We start from the raw sequence: 23,068 nt of genomic DNA, 5'->3' as shown, positions 1-23,068 counted from the left end.
CCCGGACCCTCGGACACCGCACGAAGCCGGGACTCCCCTATCTCGGGCTGCCAGGCCGAGCCGGGGCTGCGGGGCAGAGCTGGAGGCTGGCGGCAGCTTGAATGAAGTGTCAGTGTCAGAATGCTATCAGTGGTTCGCAGCTGGGGCCCAGGGAATGCTTCGGCAGCGAACAAAGGAAGCTGCTGGCGCTGGTCCCCAGTGACATTGGCCCGTTTGGTTCAACAGTGATGTATATGCTGTTTAAAAAAAAAGAAAAAAAAAAAAAAGCTTGGTTTTATTCTATAATTGCTTATGCCGGTGTTTACGGGGCAGGTGATTACGATTAGATCTGAATAACAACAAAGGTGAGATTGGGTTTGTGTTGCTGTTAATCTGTGTGGTATAAACATCCAGAACGGCAGAGTGTGTCAGACAGCAGCGGGTGCACTCGATGGAACAGGACAAGTTCAAAGTAATTGGGCTCCTGGGCTATAGTAGAAAGTAGGCTGTTTGTTGCAAGTACAGTAGTTGTCTGGTTATTATGTTTAGGTGTATGAAAAGCCTTTTTTTTTCCTTTTATCCTAGTAGAATTTAGGCCTCAACTTCAACAAGAAGTGTCTGCCTCTTGCGTCGCCACTTTTTGGGCTCCTTAGAAATGGGGGCTTATGTGGTTTCTGGTGCATGTATTACTTTTTTTTCTCCTTTTCCCACACCTTCTTCCCCCTCTGTTTTCACAAGGACACGTAAATTCTTTTTAATGCTTATGTGAGCAGGGAAGCTAGCAGCTACTTTCAGTATTTCACCACTTCCTGAGTCTGCTTCTATATAATGTTTCCTCTGCTTCAGGAAGCCATTGTATGTGCTCCATGCACGAGCTGCTCCTCCCGTGTGGCTTTTGTACATAAACATAATAGCCAGGGATCAGTGAATGGTTTTTCACTCTGTTTCTGAAGAAATTGGGGGGAAAAAAGTTACATATTTAGTATAAAAATTAGTATTCCTGTGACTGGAGTCCTGATCTGTAGCAGCAGCTGTAAGAGCTTTCAGGAGTAACTTGCAGTTGCAGGCAACCACGTGTGTTTTACTTTAAACACTAGTGAGCGCTAAAAGTACTGAGATTCTTAAGTTTCTGTGTTTAAAAAACTTGTGTGAGCTGGTTTGGGGAGTATGGAGGGATTTTTTGTTGGCTGGTTTTTGTTTATTGTTGTTTCAGATTTTTTTTTTAGTTGATGTGAAAATGAAAGAGCGCTTGTTTGTGGACTGTTGGATACTCTTACCGCTGACAATAAAATACTGTTTTCAGACCTTTTTGTTATGTAGTCCTTAGCTGTTTCAGGAGGCTTGGTGAACAGCTCTCCAGTGTAGACTCAAACAAATATGATTGATCTGCTTGTTACTTTGTGTACGGGATCTCCCTAAAAGCTGTACTGGAGGAAGGGGGGGGGCACGTGGAGAATCACAGCACATGGCAGGTTTTTATTCCTTAGAAATTATTTCAGCTGACTCTTACTAGCAATACATTTAACAGGGATGGAATTAAGATCCTGAGAGTCAGATACAGTTTCCTTTTTCACGATAGAATTTTCCTAGTATACGTCCAGGCCCATGAAGTTAAGATCTGAAGTTTTGATGTTAAAAATGTGCAGGTGAGATCAGTATTGCCTCCTGCGTCCCAACAAATGTATTCCACATGTACTCTAGGCATCAGGGAAGATGATGTTCCCTTTTTTATGGCCTCAGTAGGTATGCTTCCAGTCCAGATGTTGAAATTTAGCAGGTATGTTCAATGGCTTCAAGACTCTGCTATGCTGAGTTGTGACCACCAGCACAGAGAGCCTGAAATTCATTTCTGCCAAGAGGAGCTGTAGATCTGTGTGCCTGATTACATTCTGTTCTTTGTAATTCCCAGCCTTTTTTTGCTATTGGATGCTGGTAATATTCAGTCATCTTGTCAGGTGAAGTAAAGTTACTTCATAATCAATTTACTTCATGCCAAACCTTTTGTGTGTTTAAGTGGTGCTATTTACTCTTCTGTTTCAGCAGAGCCAAAACTGCCATGAAATTAAATGTAGTAATTTCTCTCTTCTTAACCATGCAGGCAGCTGAAGAAGTTAGATGAAGACAGTTTAACCAAACAACCTGAAGAAGTATTTGATGTCCTGGAGAAGCTTGGAGAAGGGTATGTGTTGTGTTCCAATGTACATTGGCCCAATGTACATTTCTCTGAGAACACATCTGTCTAACAGGGGTGTGTTCAGTGGACTCTGATGTTTCACTATTGTCATGGTTCTACTTCTGAAAGATATGTACTAACATAGTGGCAGTGTTTGGTTAGTAACAGAATAAAACATTTGTTTCCCCAGAGTGTGATATCTTAACCCAAATAGCAGGTTATGGGTCAGCAGTAGGGAGCTGAAAGTTGTTGAAAAATGCCAGCCTGGAGTTGGTAGAGCTCTGTGGGAACTCAAGAGGTTTTGTAGTTCATCCCTGGTACCTCCTGTGGAAGATCTGCCTGGTGGAAGTGAACTTCAGTGACACTGTGCCATTTGGTGAGGCAGAGCAGCATGGGAACACTCCAGGAGTGACATGTTCACTGCCTTAAGCAGTTCATTGGAAAAGACTGAGTTGTAAATCTGCCTGGCTGCTGTAAGTAAAGAAGCTGGAAATAAGAATGAAAGTATCTTAGAAGAGCAGGCAAACCTCTCAGAACAGAGTTGTAGTTCTTACTGATGCTCATCTTGTACTCTATGCTGGAAAAAGAGAATTTTAGTTGTTGAATTTGTGCAAAAGGCCATTCCAAAGCTGTGGTCAGTGTAATGATGGTGTGCTCTTTCCTTACTGCCTCAGCGTGGTGACTTATTTGTATTACAGTGCTTAGAAGTTAGTGGGCTGATTATTTACATTAAAATGCAAAATATTTTTAATAAAATTATAGTTCATGTTTTACGTGATGGTTACACTCGCAAAAAACAAAGCCATAACATTTGCATTTTTAATGTTGCTATATTCAGTGTTTGATATTTTGTTTTCTAGTTCTTATGGCAGTGTGTTCAAAGCCATCCATAAAGAAACGGGTCAAGTTGTTGCAATTAAACAAGTTCCTGTGGAATCTGACCTGCAAGAGATCATAAAGGAAATATCCATAATGCAGCAATGTGATAGGTAAGTGTGTGCTGCAAAACCCTTTATTGGGATGCAAGGACAAGTATCCCCTGTGACCTGGCATTTAATCAAATAAAAGCCATCATGTTGCCTTAAATGTTTTTTAAAAGGCCGGACGTGTACAATCAAGTTACCTCCTATCAACTGAGTCATGTTAGCTGACCATTTGGGTAGTGCAAAGGTAAGACAACAAAAGGTAGCTTGCAGCAAGAGAGAGCACTGAGCTGAGTGGAGTAACCCTGCACTTGCTGCCAGCTGAGAGCCAAGCGTGTGAGCAGCCGCTGCCGTTCTGCCCGGGCTTCTTGAACAGTGGTAACTTGATTGTGTGCTGAGCAGCAGCTCCCGTGTCCACAGGGGTGGTGGCTTCCCAGCAAGGCATAGAAAACTGTTAGAAGGAGGTTTTTTTGTTTCTTTTTTAAAGGGCACGTGGATGAGAGCCACTAACGCATGACTGCTCTTGCATGTGCACAACCTCCGTGCTGTCACCTGCTCGGGTGGCAGGACTGTCCTTCCTGGTCCTGTTCTGCCTGTGCAGGCTCTGCTGCAGTACAAGCTGTCTGCTGGTCTGAGCATCCCCAGAATGACCTGCTGGCAGCTCTGTGGGCTGATGGTTGTCCCCCTCTCTGCATGTTTTTATGGGAAAAGATGCTGCAGTGACTTAGGCAGTGAAGAGCTTGTGTGTAGGAAAGACCTACCCACAAAGTGTATCCAAGGCTGAAGGTTTAAAATACACTCATTTCTTCTGGTATTATGAATCTGGCCTTAGGAAACACTACTTTGAAGGAATTCCTGCAGGGAAAGCCATTTGAAATAAATTACATGAGCAGCTGTAGTCCCAGTCACTTACTCTCTTGCATTCCACTCTCACTGTATTTAAATGAAGATGACTTAGGGGCAGGCAGCAGAGTGTACCTTGAAAAGAAATTGTTCCTGAAAAATCTTACTGTAACTGTAAATCTTACTGTAACTTGAAAGGCATTGCTAGGTGTCTCTAAAATTAAGTGTTAGTATTGTAAGGCCTGAAGTGAGACCTTACAGTTGTGAACAGCAGAGGGAGTGAATCCCTGGAGCATCACACTTTCTGTGCAAGCATTAAGGGGCACTGTGCAGTGTGACTGCCTTGCTAGTTTTAGAGTTTTTCATTAGAAGATGTTCAGCAGAGAATAGATTAAACATGGTTTTCTTCCTTAGCTCCATTCCCATCAAATCAGGGACAGTCTTCCTGTTAGTTTCTGCTTTACCCCTTCCAGAGGACACGTGGTTTTTCTCACCAGTGTAACTTAACTAGGTTGTTTGCTTTTTGGGCAGCTAGATAGCTGACTTAGAGAGTCCTAGGTTGTAGTGAGATCCTAAAGTATATCCAGGACTAAACGGTAGAGACAAGTAGGTTCATGTGGTAGTGGGAGAACATTCATCTTAATGAGTGTGATAGCTATTTTCCAGCAAATCGTGGACTTTATTTAGTGTTTCCCTTTAGTTGCAAATGCTCTGCAGCAGCTTTACCAGGGATTCCTGTGGCCTGTTTCCTATTCCCTTGTCCTGCCCCAGCACTGACCCTGTTGTAACCTGGTTCAGGGAGCTGAACCAGACTGAAGGCTAATCGCTCCTTGTTTCCATGGGATTTGTCGGACAGTTTAGCTCCCTGGAGTGACTTACTGGCAGGTCATATGAGCCCTGCTGTGGGAACAGGCTTGGCAGGACTGTGGAAGCCCTGTGCAGAATTCAGGGTGTTCTGGAATACTTTTGGTCACGGTTTCAGTGGCGCTTCAACACTGAGTTTCTAAAACATACTTAGGGTCTCTGCAGTGTATTGTGCCTTTTCAGTGATGCTGGTTACTGGTGTTTGACCCTTTGTTTTTTCCTTCTTTTTTCCTAGTCCTCACGTGGTGAAATACTATGGCAGCTATTTTAAGAACACAGACCTGTGGATAGTCATGGAATACTGTGGTGCTGGATCTGTGTCTGACATTATTCGGTTACGAAATAAAACTGTACGTCCTTTCTCCTTTGGGTGTATGGATGGGAGCATGGGTGTCCAACAGCTCAAGGAAGCTGAGTAGTTAGGGCATAATTCTCGGTGTTCAGTGCCTGACACAACCATTGGCCATAACTTGAGAGACAGGTGCTTTGTTCCTCTGAAAATGAGAAAGCTGATTACATTGCATTTTGATTACCTGGATAGTTTAATTGGTGGAGAAGGTTTTGGGGTGTTGGCTTTCCTGAAAACCCAGACTGATTCCAAGTAAGACCCTACTTTGCCTTGCTTTGGTTATTGCAGGATAAGAATTTCTAGCCGAGAGAGGACTATGGTATGTGAAATATTGTGGGTGTTTATATGTATGCTGTTTGTGATCTAATTATGCTACATAATGCTGTAAGTCACTCATTTCCCATTGGTATGGCAACCTTTAGTGAGGGCAATTAAGTGGCAATTAGTGAATCTCAGTAAAATACAGACCAAAGCACAAAAGTGCTGTGTCTCAGCCACTGATATGTTGGCAGTAACTCTTCTCTTCTTCAGCTCACAGAGGAAGAAATTGCTACAATAGTGCAGTCAACACTGAAAGGACTCGAGTACCTGCATTTTATGAGGAAAATACACAGGGACATCAAAGCTGGAAATATATTGCTAAATACAGAGGGACATGCTAAACTTGCTGATTTTGGTGTGGCAGGACAGCTTACAGTAAGTAAAAGCAGGGTGGTTTTGTACATTTCAGTTTATCTTTTTAACCTGTGCGTGAGTGTGATGGGATTGTGGAGATTGAGAAATTATTCGTAGCTGATTTTTAGCACTTTGCATCAACATGAGATGCTAAACCAGCAGCAGATTAGAGCAAATCTTCCTCTGTGGAAGCTGTTACAACTAAATAATGGTTTGCAATAGCATTTGCTGCTTTTTTTAGGATACTTTTGAGTTCTGTGAGCACATTTTAATTCTTCTTTGCAGCATTCCATATTCTAGTCTTGTTGAGTCTAATAATCTGCATGCATGCAGCATAATTCATTAATGACTGTTTTTGGCTAATACAGTTGCCGTTGTCTGGATCTTTATGCTTCTCTCCTCAGGACACCATGGCAAAGCGGAACACAGTCATAGGGACCCCATTCTGGATGGCTCCAGAAGTGATTCAGGAAATTGGATATAATTGTGTTGCAGACATCTGGTCCCTGGGAATCACTGCAATAGAAATGGCTGAAGGAAAGCCACCATATGCAGATATTCATCCCATGAGGGTAAGGACTGTGGCCTTAAATGTCTTGCTCTGTGGAAAAGGTTTGCTATCATAGCTGGCTGGATCACAGATCAGCATGCAATCTTGCTTTTAATGTATAGGACAAGTTGTTTCCTGTCAGTTCTTTGTCCTGTTGATTAAATGAAAAACAGGTCTTTGTCAAGAAGAATCTGCATGGGAATAAAAAAAATCACAGTCGTCGTCTGTTAAGACATAGCTCTGTGTTGGATGTGAAGAAACATATTTTCAGCTGGATTATCCAGAGTGGATTTTTTTTTTTTTAAATGCAAGCACAAATTTTAAAGACTTAAAATGTCAAATTCACAGTTTTTGGGGCACATAATGGCTCAGCCAGGTGTGAGCACCTAGTGAGAAAAGTCTGTTTTCTTGCTACTTGATCCCTGTGAGCAGATTTGTGTGTAATACTGTCACAAACTCCTCACAGGCAGCACCTTGAAAAGTCCACTCTTCTTTAGTACCAGCGTGTATTTGCGTGTATTTATATTGAATTGTTGGTTTTAAGCTTTGTTGTGGAAATCTGGAATATTCTGCTTTCAGGCAATTTTCATGATTCCTACCAATCCGCCTCCAACATTCCGGAAACCAGAGCTCTGGTCGGACAATTTTACAGACTTTGTGAAGCAGTGTCTTGTGAAGAGCCCGGAGCAGCGAGCCACTGCAACACAGCTGCTGCAGGTCTGCCTTTTCTTAGGAGAACATGAGCTCTGGGGGAGGCTTGCCCGGGGTAGGCCGTGCTGTGTGGCTCTTGAGATGTTGGTTTCATTTCTTGCTACGCCTGCTCATTACAGATTTTACTTTTTAATAACTCATTTTAAAAATCTCACGCTCAACTTCAACTTTTCAGTTCTTCTCTAAGAACCAGTCTGACTTCAACTTCCTTTGTCTTCTCTGGGTTGTTTTGGCTTTCGGAGTTTGTTGTTGGTTTGCTGGTTTTGTTTGGTTTGGATTTGTTGTTTTACTTTCAAATTCCCACCAGCACTGCCAAGATACTGTCTCTTAGAACACTAAACAGGGCAGGCTAAATGTAAGTGGTTGCTCAGAATGTTCCAGACATGGTAATGGTCTGTGTAATTGGTTCTTGACAGCTAAGCTAAGGAGAGAAGTAAGTGAAGTTGTGGGAGGGGAATGAGCCCAAAGTCTCACATCAGTAGTGCCCTTGGAGCCTGCTCTTGTTTGGAGGGTGGAAGGCCTCCTTCCTGTGCCAAACAGAAGAACTGGATCTTTATTTTAGTAATGTTTCGAGTTAAACTGTAATTTTATTTGAAGTAGGCCATAGTAACAGTGTTTTACTGTTATATCCTGCTTTGGATGCAATGCTTATTTGTTTTTAAAATATTTCTCAGCATCCATTTGTTAAAAGTGCCAAAGGAGTATCAATTCTGCGGGACCTAATTAATGAAGCAATGGACATCAAGCTGAAACGCCAAGAGGCACAACAGCGTGAACTCGATCAAGAGGATGAAGAAAATTCAGTGAGTATTTAATAGCAACAATGTGCAAAGTCCAAACTCTTGCTCCTTTCATAAGGCTTAACTGCTTTGGGTTTTGTTTTTGCAGTATTTTGTCCAATTGCCAGTGGATTTGACTTAGTTCTGGAGTTTTCTATTTTATGACTGGATAACCCGATGTTTGGTCCCTGCTCAAGCTGTATTTGAGTGGGACAGATGGCATGTGTGGGGTACTGTTCACCTTATAATGTAGCTTGAGAGCTGGGGTTGAGCAGGCCTACAAAGTACTGCATGCAGAAGACTTGGTAACATTTTCCCAGTTGGATTAAATTATTTATGCAGTAGTGAGAATTTTTTCATTGTAGACTGCTCTCCTCGTTTGGAATAATAATATCATCTCTGATGTTCTGTGATACAAGTCTGTTGTGTTGTTTTACTGTTGTGCTTTAGAACATCCCTTATAGAAACTTTCTTCTACACAAGAGCAACCGTCAGAAGCCTGAGGTGAGGGCACGGGAAGTGTTCAGGGCTTGCTGTGAATTTCGGTTCGGCTCTTTGTTTCAGTGGTTACAGCATGTGAATTTGGGAAGCATGTTGAAAGCTGGTTTTTGAGCCTCTGCCTGCTTCAGCCTGAATAAATGAAATGGGCAACACAAGGCCTTGTGTGCCAGCCCTCTTCAGGGGTGACACTTGAACAGCATGGTCCATGGCATCTGTGCTGAACACATTGTGCATCTGGTCTTGCAGTCTAGGACTGGATATTTATTCAGTGTGGAAGTAACTTTATTGGTCATGTTGCCATGATGTCAATTCTATGAGTACTGTCCCTACCCTCAGTTTTGTCTTTGTCATCCCTTCTTCATTTCTGACTGATCTGGGGTCACAATGCTGAGAGGTGATGTCTGTGTAGTGGAGTTGAGTCCTCTCTGTTGGTGTGTGTGTTTTCCTGAAGCTTCTCTACTCCGTGTCTGCTAGCAGAAAAGTTTCCCAAATACTTCCCAAGTGCTATGGAAACTTCTGATGTAGTCCTTTGTTAAATGATGTGTAGCTAACAAATTTATTACTTCCTCTCACCCACTCAACTCCACACAAAATTACTTTTTCTCTATTAGCATCTTGTGTGATTTTCTCCTCTCTTGCTATTGGTTTTGAGGTTGGGAAGTAAATTTTACAGACACTCTTGACACAACAGGTAAAACACTTGGAGCACTAGAATGTGGAGAGGTGAATTCTCTCTTTCCATGACATTGAGATGGAGTACTACAGCTTGATGTGCAATAGCTGTGTGTTTTCCCTCTAACACAGATCAGTAAGGCCATGGTCAGACATTCTGAGAACCAAACATGAGCATCTCATCTACTGTAAACCTAGAAAGGGCTTCAGTTCATGCAGTTGCATAGCTGGTCCACATTTCCAAGAAACCAAATGGATTGTGGGAATCTTGACCCTGTTCTCCATGAAATCCTAGTCACAATACACACTTAGTGAAGCACACACCACCTGATGAAACTGCCACCTTTGGCTAACGTAACTCTCTGCCAGGAAGTTGTTCTGCCATAACTGGTTTGAAGAGGTTATGTTTTCCTACAGGCAGTCTCTTAAGCCTTGGCAGCAGGAATTCCAATTTCTATTATTAGTCCCTTTCAACAAATGGAAAGATAAAAAGTAATTTTCATTGAAAAAAGTTACCAAACCTTGATAATTTATTTGAATCCTTTTTAAAGGTTTGCAAATGCAGTTCATTTTTCTTCAGTGCTACTGAGGTTTATAACGAGTAAAATTGCCTAAATGTTAAAAATAGAAAAAAAGTAGGATGAGGGGGGTTTCTTTCCATGTGCCACATACTCTCCAGACTTAGACCTGGTGGTGTCAAGTAACTGGTGACTCCTCAGTGAGCTGGACCACTGGAGACAGTGGGTTAGGGTCAGCTCTCAGAACTGCCAGCGTGAATAGAAACACTAACGACTGATTGAGTGTTCTAATCTACTCTTACGGACACTTCACCAGCTCAGAAATGAGATACAACTTGCACTGAGAAGTCTCTGCTGATTATTTATCTGTTTTATTATTTATCATGCTGGCAGAAAAGTACTCATTAGTTTTCATTACCTGTTTGGAGATGACAGGAAGAGAACAAAGTGCATAAACCAAATGTTGCTTCTGTGTGTGTCTGGAAAAATCTCTGAATTAGTGTGACTTGCCAGTGTCCTTCAATACAGACATTCTTCATGGGACTTCACCACCAGTAAAACCTGTATTTGTGGCATGTTTGAACAGGAGGAGGATGAGACGGATTCGGGTACCATGGTACGGGCGAGTGGAGATGAAACTGGCACAATCAGAGCTGTGAACACCATGAGTGATGGAGCCAACACCATGATAGAACACGATGGCACCCTGGAGTCCCAGCTGGGCACAATGGTCATCAACACAGAGGAGGAAGAGGAGGAGGGCACCATGAAAAGTAAGAAAACATCTCTGACTTCTAGAATATTAAATCTTCGTGTGGGCTATGATATGTATTCCCAACCTGCTTTGATGTTTTTGGTAGATTATTGTGTCTTTTGGTTGTAGGGAGCCAAAACTCTTAGGTCAGTGCCCTCTGGCAGCAGAGAAACCTTTCTAGGTCCAACTTTCAAGCCATGCTTTGTAGTCATGCACGTGGTCTAGCTGATGTGCACAATTTCCACAGGCTTTTGTGTTAATCAAATAAGATCTGATTCTAGCTAGTAATCTTTTTTTGTGTCAGTTCTTTTTTGCTGGTTCTGTATTTTTACACAGAATGTAGAGGGGTACTCTAACAAAGGGTTGATCACAAAATGTGTGTTGCTTTAGGTGCTGATGTGGCTGTAACCTGGCATCTGAAAGCATTAAGTCTGTTTTAGGATTGATGCATCCAGTGAAGAGCCAGATTTATGAAATGACAAATATCTTGCAGGCTTCAAGCACAGCAGGACACGCAGTGGGAGGGGTTGGCATCTCTCTAGACTGGTGTGTTTCTTTAGTGTTACTGTAATCACTGAGGGCGACCGAATGAGCTCTGTTGCTGTTTCAGACATGCAAGTTGAAATCCATTCTGCCCTAAAAGAGGAAAGCTTACTGAAGCTACAATCCTTGTCAGAGAATGTAAGATTTAGAATTATGTGACTGGTAGTCTGTGGAAGACCTTGCAGCTTGAGCTGGAAAAGGGTTGAAAATGTTTCTTTGATTAAAGAAATGGCAGGGAAAGCCTTCCTGGAAAAGTATGACTTCAAGAAGAGGAATCTTTTCTGAATTATGGATTCTCATAGAAATCTGTTCCCACTGGTTTGTTAACCTCACAGTTCTGAGGCAGAGGTAGTCAGGGATGACTCAACTGGCCAGCCTGAATGTTTGTTTGCTCAAGGACTGGGGAAAGTGCTGACTGGGGGCTAAGGAGTACTCAAATATGACCATCACACGCAAGCCTTATTCTTTTGGCTTTGGCACTGCTTCCAAAGACTTCCTTGGCCATCTGATATTGAGCCTTTAGCTATTCTTCATAGGAGTTTGGAAAAATCCTTTCCTCAGGAATTTCTGTGTTGAAACCTTCTTCCCTGTCAGGGCCCTTTGAAGCTTGTGGAACGATGCTGGGTTTGAGAGTGAAATTTCAGCAGAATCCCTTTAAAGATTTTTCCAAGCTTTGATAAACATGACTCAGGACATCAAAACCCAGAGGTGTCAGTCCGTGTAGCAGCTTGGGGCGACAAAGACGATGGTGGGGTGGAACAAGGTCGATCTAGCAAGGAGATGGATGGATGCTTAGAGTAGCTAAAATGTCATCCAAAGAAAGGGACATTTCAACAGTATTAAATAAACCTGGTGAAGCTGCAGTTTCTTTACGAGCAGACAGCACTGATAGTTTCTCATCATCAGTGTGTACTGTTCCATTTCATGGCTCACAATACAAGAGGTTTTGCTGTCTGGTGCTCCTGCACTGCCAGCACTGTGTAAGTGAAGCACCTCTTGAGTTTATCTTCCGTGTTTGACATGTGCTTATCTTCTCACTAAGACTGCATTGCTTGTAACTCAAAAGCACCTCGTGCTGCCTGTGAAGTGGTGTTCAGAGGCTCGAGGAGATGCCTTTGATAGTATCTCTTTTGCAAGGGCACGCTCTGGTTTTGAGCAGAACGAGTTACGAGGATGCAGCGGTGCCTTTAGCACAGGGCAGTCTCCACCCTCAAGAGGGAGCTCCACAACAAGCTCCGACACTCGACATCTCCGTGACTGGAAAGGGGAGTTCTTATCTTAAACCCTCCTTCAGGCTTTTTAAAAACTCCCGTGTTCTTCAGCTGCTGCTGTGCAAGGTGTTCTCAGCTGGGGGTGTGGCAGAGGGGCTGGAGGAGGCATTTGGAGGTCCTGGCTGCAGGTGGTGGCTGACACAGGGACCACTTCCATGCCCGTGGGCTTCACACAGGGATGCCCAGTGAGCCCACTCTCTGCTGCAGGTTATGCTGCATTTTGACTGCTTGTAGCTTCATTCCAGCAAATCTGATGTTAATGAAAATAATACTTCCTTAACACCTTTTTCTCCTCCTTGCTTGGTAGTGTAGCTCTGAAATACTGGCTGCTGCATAGAGCAGTTCCCAGTTTTTTGGGGGGGATGCTAGGCAGTGCCTCTGAGCAGCTTCCCCCTCATGAGAATTGCCTGCAGCTCCGTTTTTCAGCTTGCCATTTACATATTCATAACATTCAGTTAAATGGATTTAGCCCTAAAGCTCATCAGCCTGCTGCAGAACCCTCTGGAGCAAGTGGTTTTTTGTAATCTTAAATATAAATATAATAATGCTGTTGGGGAATAACAGAGTTTGAAGGAGTTTCATTGATTCGTATTTTTAAAGACATCTATATATTTTTTTGGCAGTTTGTGTTATGACTCACAATAGAACCTATTTTTAAGTCAATAAAAAACTTCTGGGTTTTTTTTACATGGCATTACAGCTTCCCTAGGTGTCCTGGGCTTCTTAACTGCAGGTTTCTGCAGTTGTGTTCTAGCCCTTCTTTCTAATTAAAAAAAAAAAAATCTGTGTCTTAACTAGTTTTTTGTTTGGTTGTATTTCTTTTTAATGTCAAAAGTGTTTAAAGCATCATGTTTCAATGTTTTATAGATAGGATTGTCTTAGAAATCTCTAGCATACAACTTGCAGTAGCCTTGAAAGTGCAAACAACTTCCAGTAGACTTGAAAGTGATTGTTGCATAAATCAATTTGTGACTTCTTAGGCTCAGAGGAATCTTAAATTCCAGTATTTTACATTGTAGGGGAAGTTTTGTTTTGCGGTCAATTGAGCTGTAATTGTGTTTGCTTAAAATCTTTCATTTGCTTGGCTTTATTCTGGGCACTCAATATAAATAGTCAGGCAGCATTAAAAATGTCACTGTGACATTCTGTTACACATTCTGAAAGCACTCAAGTGATTGCCTGAGACCGCAGATTCTAAATTGTGCTGCGACACATTTTACTTCTAAATCGATTGCTGAAAGATTACTTATGGATTGCAGTTAAACTATTCCAGGAAAACTTTAAATGTAGCTGGAGAACTATAGATGAGCAATGATTTGTAATGACAGACATTTCCATTGTGCTCGAGAGCTGGAATAACTTTTGAGCTGTTAATATGTCTGGAAGTGTCCTTTTTTAATTTTTCTATGAGAGAATATATAGTGCTAGTAAACAGGGCAGCATTTTTTACTCTTCATGCTTTTACTCTTCCTTTTTCTGCTTTACTTGCTGTATTTGTTTAGATAGTGGAATCTTGGCATGAATTTGTCTCTTTGATTTAAAGAGTGGAACATAATTTTATAATAATGTTGCCTTCCTTGAGCACTGCAATATGATCAGATCCAAGTGAAATTGGATCTAGTTTGTCTGGTACTAGAGTCTGCCCTATTTTCTCTGTTAAAATACATCTTGCTTGTTTAAACATCAAATAATTGCTGAATTATATTGGAGAGTGCAGAACTGCCAGCAGTAGTGTGAGTTGGGCTGTCTGGTCTTTGGGTTGAGATGAATGAGGAACCTGGAGACAGGGGAGGGATTGTGGGTGTGGGTTTTTTGTTCGTGTGGCACACACTCAGTACAGTGTGTGGTGCAGGGAGGGGTAGACCAGAAGCTTTAATAGCACTGTTGTCTCTATCTTGGTCGTGTAATGTGCTGGTAAAAATTCTTTAGAGTTTGTAAGTGTTTAAAATAAAAAAATTTAGGCTTTGTTCTTACACAGTTAGGGGGTTGTTGTGCTTTTACCATGCCCACACTGCTAAGCATGGTTGTGTAATTTTAAAAAAGTATTTCCCCTTTTGAGGGGGAATTGGGCTTCATTAGCAAATTAAATGAGCTAAGATGCAAACTTGGCAATTTCCTATTTGAAAAATGATTCAGAGTAAGCTTGTCATCTTGGTGGCTGTGTGAGACATCCAGTGGGTGACACTTAAACCTAAGCCAGAGAAATGTATCTGCCAAGGCTCGGGAAACGTTTCTTCCCCATCAATTAACCTGAGATTTTTCACGTAAAGCAATGACTGTAAAAGCTGCAGCGTGAGCAGCAGAATGAGTATGGGTGGCAGAAGGATTATGTGATTGCATTAATATTGTAATTGACTAAAGTATTACTGGGGTATAGCTGAGGTAGCCATAGATGATATCATCATCTGTCCAGAAAAGTGCAGTGGCACGTTATCCAAATTGCTCATGCAGCTACTGTGGAGAATAACTCCATGTCCTGTCAGGATTTACATCATGTGTGCGTCAAAGATACTGGCCAAAGGTGCTTGTTTTGCCTCTGGTTTTCTCCATAGACAATAATAGCTCTTTGCAGCAGCTTCCCACTACTTAGTGTTATTAATGTCCAGTGGTACAGTTCTGTGTTTAAAGCAAATTGGTCCATTTAGCCATAATTGAACCATAAAACACTCTCAGCATTATGCATTTAAATAACATGCTGCTTATACAAACTCCTACATTGATTAAATTGTTCTCGAACTGTAAGAATCATCCTGCTGCCACTCTTGGGGTGTGGAGAATACAAATCTTCACAGAGAAGTGTTCCTGTTGCTTTTTGACCTCGAATAGCAGCCTTGCTGGCAAGCTTGACATAAGCAGTGGCCAGTAAAATTTGTGTAGGAGTATGAAGCTGTGTGAACGTGCAGACAGCATTTCTGAGGGATGGGAGGAGTTGTGTGTGCTGTCATTTTGTTGTAGAGTTTTTGTTGTGTGTTTTGTTTTTCCTTTCCTTCCTTTCCTACACTGGCCCTAGTAATTGAAATAGTGGCTCTGTGCAGGCTGAAGCATGAAGAGGAGTTAAGTCCAGGATCCAAGTGGGATGCTTGTCCACCTTTGGCTGTCCTGCATATTTGACAAAGCTTCAATGCTAAGACAAAGTTAATTATCTGTTTATATTTTCAGTGATACTGAAATTGGAGAAAGGATGTGTGTGTTCAATAGAGTTACTTTTGCTGGTGTTAGCAACTTATTGTTGAGCACTCCTGTATTTGGTATGGTGGGGAATAGAAAGTAGGGGATTTTTTATTTTTTTCCTGGACAGAAACATTTTTCTTGGAGAAGATGGGAGGTGTGGCTAACAGGGTCCTGAGCACTGTACAAGAGGCAGTGTGCTTCAGGACAGTCAACCAAGAGACAGAGTAGTAGTAAATCACTAAGTAAGTACATCTCTGTCCCATGCACGTTCGTGCATTTGCACATCCAGGCAAACTGGAGCCTACCTGTCTCTTCTAAGAATAAACTCACTCCCTACTGGATCAAAATAAACCGTGGAGAAAGCCTTACTCCTGAGCAGGAATAAGAAAAATTGTAAACTCTTAAATTCCTTCATTGCAGAAGTTCAAAACCAAATTTGTTTTTACCAGCAGATTTTCAAGCTTTGGGGGAAAGAAATGTTCATTGCAGTGTTGTTTTCTGTTCTCTCTAGATAAGCAAATGAGTTTCTGGCTTATGAATAGAAAGGGAGTTGGGAAGTGCTTACTTGGTTCTGTGCCATCTGGGGAGCCTGAGCTGTTACCCACAGGTGCTGGATGTGAAGACTACATCCCTGCTGATGAGGTTGTTTCTCATTTAGATTTATCAGGAGCTGAACCAGAGGATGCAGAATAGGAAATGTTCACTTCTTTCTCAATGCACCTTCACATCTCCCTGCCTGTCACATGCTGTGGCTGCTGGACTAAATTAGCAATTCAAGCTAATGAGGTGAAAGACATGAGGTGTCCACTGAAAATCTGTGATGGAGGAAGAAAGCTGCTCTATATTTATAATCATGTCTGAGATTTAAAGCAAAAGAGATATAAGAGGAGGTAGCCTGGTCTTAAGCACCTTCAATTACTGTGAGGATTTCCTCCCCTATTTTTGGAAGGGTTCTCACTAGAAATGTTACAGCTTTGGGTGTGTTGATGCTCTTCTCCTTAGATGTCTTTCACACCTTATTCATTAAGAGATTTAGGTTGATTCTTATGTTCATTTAGGAGTTTCTTATTAATAGCAGAACCTGTTGGGAGTGTTTTGCTTTGATTTAATTTGAGATAGGCCATAATTATGGGGAGATTTGTCCTCATAAAGAGATAAAAAGTGTTACGTGTTCTGCTTTTAATATGAGGAAATTTCAGCTCCTCTTGCCATGGGATGAACTTATTAATGATGGAGCAATTTTTGCTCTGGTTGAATAATTTGACATCTCTCTGCTCTGCTGCTTAAAATGACTCAGTCCTCTTCAGACTGTACAAATTATGCTGTCCAGCTGCTAAAGTTCATCTGTGATCTCTAAAAAATAGCCCGAAGCAAATAAAACTGCAGTTCCATTTGAAATTTAATATTAATGAAGCATTGCTTACACATGACCATCAGGCACTTTTTTGTGCATCCTAAATATGTATTTTCAGTCTTAAAGTTACATAATTGAATATAAAGCAGCAGCAGCTTACTGAGGCTAGTGAGGACTAAGGCTTTGTAGAGATTGCAGCCTCTGAATTTTTGAGAAATACACATACATGTACCAAGGATCACATTCTAGTTCAAAATCCCTAATGTAGTAATTGATTGCTTCATTGTTGTTGATTTATGTCAGGTTCATAGTAAATTAATTTGTAGCATTATCTCCTGACTGTTCCCAGCCATAACTCCAGCTCCAGTTTTTGTGGTATGGGGAGGAATCTGATCATTGTGACTTCAAGAACAGGTATTTAAGTAATTAACTGTATGAACTGGCTTGAGTGAAGTGCACAAAAAATGTGTTCCTGAGGTTATCTTACTGTCCCTCTCATGGCAAGCTTTGTAACTCCAGAATATTCACCCTAGGTAGACCTTAGCAAGCCCTTTCAAGAGGAAAGAATAATAAAACAAGGATTCTTCTGATGTCAAGTTTGAGTAGAGAAGAATAATTTTAGAGAAAAGCAGAAATTTTAGTTTCATTGCTCAGCAAGCCTGTTCAGATAGATAGAAGGACTTTGTAAATCTCCCTTTCTTTTTGAAAGCATCCTTTGAAGCTTGTGAGCTTCTGAAAATTTTCAATTGTGAGAGCTAATTTGACAAAATCAACGAAATGAGTCTTTTGATTTCTGGGGCTAGATGATAGCAAATGATCTGGTTTCATGGATATTCTTTGCTGCTGGGAATGAAAAGTAAATGTCTTGCTGGTTTGATTGACTGGGCTGTTTCTTCTTTATCATTCTCCTTTCTCTGCAGCATCATATGGAAATGCAAATGACTTGGAGGCTCTCCACACCTTCTTTGTCATCTTTTTCTCCATGTGAGGTGCTCTGTATGCTGCAGTCAGCCCCTAAGACTGACCTGTTCCATTTCCTCAGCTATTCAGACAGGTGACATTTTTGGAAAGGAGCAGATTGTTCAGTTTTTTCCTTGCACCTTGCCCTTGCTGTAGCCTGGCAGGGGAGAGGATCCAGTGCTGGCTTCTTGCAGAGCCCTGTCTGTACCTGTCAGTTGTCTTTTGTCTTGTCTGGGCTGTTTGTGCTTGGAGAGGGACTGTCCCAGCTTGCACACGACCCTGTGCAGTTGGGCATGGCTTTCCAGTGCTGAAGGATACCACAGAATTCAAAGTTCACAGGGGTATTTGTTGTGCCCAACTTATAGCATTCTCTACCTTTGGACTTCCTAGTTTCACCCCTTTTTCTGTCCTCAGACACAACAGTACTGATATTATTACACTTTTTAAACATGACTTTAAAACCAGGCAACACCCTTGAGTTTTCCATGGGGGGCTTCTCCTCTTCACAGGATGCAGGCTGAGCTCGGAGCAGCCCTCCCAGTGCCTGTGGCTCTGCACAGCCACTCTGAACCTGCAATTCTGCAGTCAGTTGGACCAGCCCCAGCAGAGCTGTGGTGTTCCATTTGTGTAATTAATATAGCTCCTAAAAGATGACTGTGTATCTAAATGATAGACCTTTAATGGCTCCAGGGAGCTCTCATGGCTCATCTTCATAAGCAACTCTTTAGATTCCAAAATAGATGCAACAGTGAAGCCCTTCTTGTCACCACAGGGTGACCTTCTCATAAAAGGTTCTTCTCTACCACAGTTGTGATCTCACTTTCTGTCTATGTTCATCTTTTAGCCTAACCCTATAAAATTAGGAAGTTAAATGCTTTTTGGCACAGACACGTTTGGTGCGGTGTCATCTCTCAGCAGCATCTGCTTCTGCAAATAGCAGGGATCGATTTTTGTCTTTGGCTGCCTGTTATCAAAATTTTAAAGATACAGTAGTGTGGCTCGTGTTGAATTAATAGCAGGTCATCTTTGGAAAGATGACACCGCTGTTAAGTGCTAAGACTGACGAAAAGAAATTCAGTTGTGCTGGGATGATAATTGATGTGGTGTAATGTCTTTCTGTCTCTGGGAGCATTTCTGTCAGTCTTGCTGCATCCACACCCCTACAGAGATCATAGCAGCAACTAAAATTTCAGCTATCTTAGATTGGCATCACAGTTACTTCTCCTTTTATATTACCCTGGGGTTTTTTCCCCATTTTCTTTGTCAGTTAGCAATCTCTGCTTTATATCAGCTAAAAAACAAAGGAACACTAAGATGCAGTGTTATATGTTGATGAGTGGAAATGTACTTAAGTTGGTGACTAAATGTACTTAAATTGGTGACTAAATGTACTTAAATTGGTGACTAAATGTACTTAAATTGATGACTAAGTGTTGCTTGTGTTTGCAAGGCCTGAGGTGACTGCAGGGTTAGAGGGGTCTGATGGTGGCTGTGAAGAGTGTGTGCCACAAAAGCACTTGGGTGGGCAGGGAGCTCTGGCACTCATCAGTCTGATGCCCTGTGTGGAATTGTCCCTGTAATGGGACAACTACAATGTCAGATCTGGTTGCTCAAGGCCTTGCAAAGTCACTCCAGTCCCATTCTGTTGCACAACCATCCCTGTTGTGAAACTTTCTTCCTTGTGTTCAGCCGAGTCACCCTTTGCTGCAGTTCAGTTCCCCTCATCCTCTCACTGGGAGAGTGAGGAGGTCACACAAAAAGTTCATTGTCCTGCACTTCAGGAGAGCAGATTTTGGCCTCTTCAGGAATAAGCTTGGTAGAGTGTCATGGGATAAAGTTGTGGAGGGAAAAGGGGCCCAAAAAAGCTGGTTCATATCCAAGGCTAACTTCCTCCAAGCCCAGGAGCGATGCATCCTGACAAAGGGAAAGTCAGGCAAAAGTGCCATGAGGCCTGCATGGATGAACAAGGGACTCCTGGACAAACTCAGCCACAAAAAGGAAGCGTACAGAGGGTAGAAGCAAGGACAGGTAGCCTGGGAGAAATACAAAGAGATTGTCCGAGACACGGGTCAGGTCAGGAAAGCTAAAACCCTGATAGAATTAAATATGGCCAGGGACATCAAGGGCAGCAAGGAAAATCTTCTATAGGTACTTAATTTTCCCTGTTCTTCCTTTTAATCACTGACAACACTGAGCTGTGTGGTGCAGTTGACATGCTGGGAGGGAAAGGATGCCACCCAGAGGGACCTGGGTTACACTGGAGAGGTGCACTCTGCAAATCTCTTCTGCCAAGTGCAAAATACTGCAGGTTCTTGGTAAAACACAAGATGTGAGGAAATGAGCATGATTATTTTAACTGACACTCAGAATGAAGCTCTGTTTTGATGTGAACAGTTTTTTAAAAAGTAAATAGAAAAGAACTGAATAAGCCAATGTCACTGGAGTGAAAACATTTGTTTTTACAGTCCTCCTGTGCTGCAAACAGTAATCTTCAAAACAGAATACAAACATGATGTAGATTTTCTTCTTTTTTCCCCCCCAGAAGGCTGAATTACTGAGACCCAGGCTGGCCTGTCAGTGAGCTGTGTATAGATTAGCCTGGCTAGTTATGAATTCCTCTCTTTCTACAAAATTAGTTGGTGTTAAACATTGCCATGATTGTCCGTAACAACTTACCTCCTGCTTCAAGCAGGCTGAGCTGCAGCAGAGTACAAGGGGTGTGTTTACTTCATTCTAAATAAATGTTTTATCACTCAGCAGTAATTGGATTGTGATTGTATTTCAGTAATTATTCCCAACAGCAAATCTGTTCTCCAGTTCGCAGACGTGTTCCCTGCCTGACCTTCACGCTGCTGGTCTGAAGGTGTCTTTCTTGATCTAATTATGTATGATGAGATTTTTAGTTTTGTTTTTTTAAAAAGGGGAACTACTGCCAGGGGTATAATAATTTGTCTTTGCTCCAGTTATCATGGTGCAAAAGTATCAGCACTTCAGTTCATGCTTGAGCTTTTAGCTGGCCCTGGAGAGACAGAACAATGCAGGGCTTTTTCAAAATGCATCATGACATTTAGGGCTGTGCAGAATCACACTTCTCTTAGCATCACAACCCAAATATCCTGCCAAGATTTCTCATACTTTGTAGAAATTTGTTCTGTATTTAACATGAGTATAGACAAATAGTTTCCTGGAGTATCTTGTAGCTGACCAAGGAATTCATCCACTTCTCTGAAGATCATGCAGAGTCTGCCAGTGAAGTTCTGGATCACTGGCTGGCAATTTTATATGCAAGAATAATATTCTGTGATTAAATCCTAATGAGTTTCCAGAGCAGCTAATATTTTTTCAAGAGGAAAGCTCTGCTGAGTGTCCTTAGAGAGGACTGTTTTGTGACAGCTTGCCTTCTGTACAGACTCTTGTGGGAGAGTCTCTGCATTACACAGACCCTGCCAACCCATCACAGGACATCCCCTGTGTGCGTGCTTGAAGCTCTAAACTCTTGGTTGGTTGCCTGCCTGACAGATTATATTTATTTCAAACGTATGGCATTCAGCACTGAGCTTATTTCCGCAGTCCAGACTTAGGCTGTTCTGATGCCATTTGCTGTTAACTCCAGTCCTCATCCTGCTTTCTGAAAATTATGGTTTCTGCATCACCTAAAACATATGTTCCAAGTATGAGTAACTTATTCTAGAGAACCTTGTGTTACAGAACAAAACCATTTAGTAAGTTCCAGTGCTTGCTTCCAGGATGCTTACAGGTTTTGGGGGAGCATTTCATCATCAAGAGCAGTGCAGTGGCATTAAGCTGTGAGCTGCATCTGCAGCTCTCATGGTCCTGTGCTGCAGCCCTGTTAAAGCATGTTTGCTGTACAAGCCTGCCTCTTCGTTTGAACTGGGACTCTTCTCAAGGTATTGGCTGTGCTGTAGCTCAGGACAGGCCAGTTTAAGTGTGCAGAGCCTGGGCACCGTCTGGTGCTGGACTTGTTGCACTACTGAGGAAATCTTGCCTTGGAGATGCTGGAAGCCTTGTGCCCTTGACTTGCTGTGAAGTTAAATTTCATGTTTTCTTCCTGTGTTGGCTTTTTTTGCTGTCTGTGTTAGGAATCAGCATTTCCATCCTCTCATATTTCATCACTTCCTTCCTTATTGTGCTGTCATCACCCTGCAAATGAAGCCACCTCCCGTTTCTTATTACCCCAAGTTTCTTAATTTTAGCCTAGAATTGAATGGTTAATCTATGTATCTGGCTTGTTTGAGTCTAAATCTCAGCCTTTCTTCCACTAAGAAAGTCGGTTCAGAAGAACCAATTTACAAAAAGAAACTGGGCAGTAAACTTGAACATCTACTGACTATTTATAAAAAGAAGAAAAAGAAGTTTTGCAAGCTAAATAAGCTTTTCTACTCAAACAATATAGAAACTTGACCACTTCTACCCAAGGCAAATTGTGTGGTATTTGTAAGGTGTTTGTGGTCTTTGAAAGCCTCATTTCTGTGCTGTTCTGATCACAAATATAAAGGTGAGTTTCTGCTTGTAAAACAGCACTGTTTATTTTTGAAGCTTGCTTATTTTGCAGTGCATGGAACCTGGCTGGGATGAAAAATCCCAGCCTGTCTCGGCTGCAGCTGTTCAGTTCTGGCATTCAGTGCATGCAGCTGGTTACCTGGAGTGTGCTGTCAGGGATGGATTGCAGGTCTAGAGGCCGAGGCCTCCAGCATTGTAATCACTTCCGTGGTGGGCTTTAAGCTTTCCTTCTCCACTTTTCTCACTGTGCAGTCAGTTTTATGATGGAAAAGCTGCTGAAAAATAGTATTTTAGCAAGTACTTTAGCAGTACTATGTGATTTAGTGTGTGCTAAAAGAAATAAAATCACTTTTGGGCATGATGTAGGGCTGTATAACCGAAACTGTATTTTTCAAAACAACTATTGTTTTATTATTTTTAATATTTCCAGGGAGGGATGAAACGATGCAGCCAGCCAGACCATCATTCCTTGAATACTTTGAACAGAAGGAGAAGGAGAATCAAATCAATAGCTTTGGGAAGAATGTGTCTGGCCAGACAAAAAATTCATCTGATTGGAAAGTACCACAGGATGGAGACTACGAATTTGTAAGTCTATACTTTGAAATTCAATCAATGTGACAATCTTTAAGAATTTCAGTCAGCTGCCATGAGATTATTTCTTGTTTTGACAGACTAATGGAAACTTAAGGAGGTTTGCTAATGCATTTGGATGGGGCATTTTGAAAAACTCGTTTTCTTTATGTATTTCCCAGTAATCATAGCCAGTCATTATCTGTAAACGTTCCTTGTTTAAAAGCAAACAAAGGAACAAAAAAGCCTGAGGACATGAAGGTATAAAGTGTCTTGCTTTGGTTCCCCATTATGCATTTAAAAATTAAAAAAAAAAAATCCAGACGGCAGTTGGAAAATGCAAATGCTCAACGTGTAGTGTTTGACAAAGAACAGTGTTAGAAC

General features: G+C 41.8%; 1 protein-coding gene across 2 annotated transcripts in view; it reads left to right on the top strand.

Annotated features, from left to right (window-relative positions):
• Positions 1-23,068, top strand: part of STK4 (serine/threonine kinase 4) — a 46,506-nt gene that overhangs the window by 586 nt on the left and 22,852 nt on the right. Inside the window, exons 2-11 of one of the 2 annotated variants that reach the window (XM_032126816.1) lie at positions 2,078-2,158; positions 3,013-3,141; positions 5,018-5,132; positions 5,663-5,827; positions 6,211-6,378; positions 6,936-7,073; positions 7,742-7,870; positions 8,297-8,350; positions 10,124-10,310; positions 22,542-22,699. In XM_032126816.1, coding sequence (XP_031982707.1) covers positions 2,078-2,158; positions 3,013-3,141; positions 5,018-5,132; positions 5,663-5,827; positions 6,211-6,378; positions 6,936-7,073; positions 7,742-7,870; positions 8,297-8,350; positions 10,124-10,310; positions 22,542-22,699 — 1,324 coding nt within the window. The remainder of the gene's footprint in view (positions 1-2,077; positions 2,159-3,012; positions 3,142-5,017; positions 5,133-5,662; positions 5,828-6,210; positions 6,379-6,935; positions 7,074-7,741; positions 7,871-8,296; positions 8,351-10,123; positions 10,311-22,541; positions 22,700-23,068) is intronic. The other variant, XM_032126817.1, reaches the window with a different exon arrangement.

Source organism: Corvus moneduloides, chromosome 17 (assembly GCF_009650955.1).
Source record: "Corvus moneduloides isolate bCorMon1 chromosome 17, bCorMon1.pri, whole genome shotgun sequence".
NCBI classification, from domain to species: Eukaryota; Metazoa; Chordata; class Aves; order Passeriformes; family Corvidae; genus Corvus; species Corvus moneduloides.
Note: the sequence above shows the minus strand (reverse complement) of the source record. Positions and strands in the feature narration are given on the sequence as shown.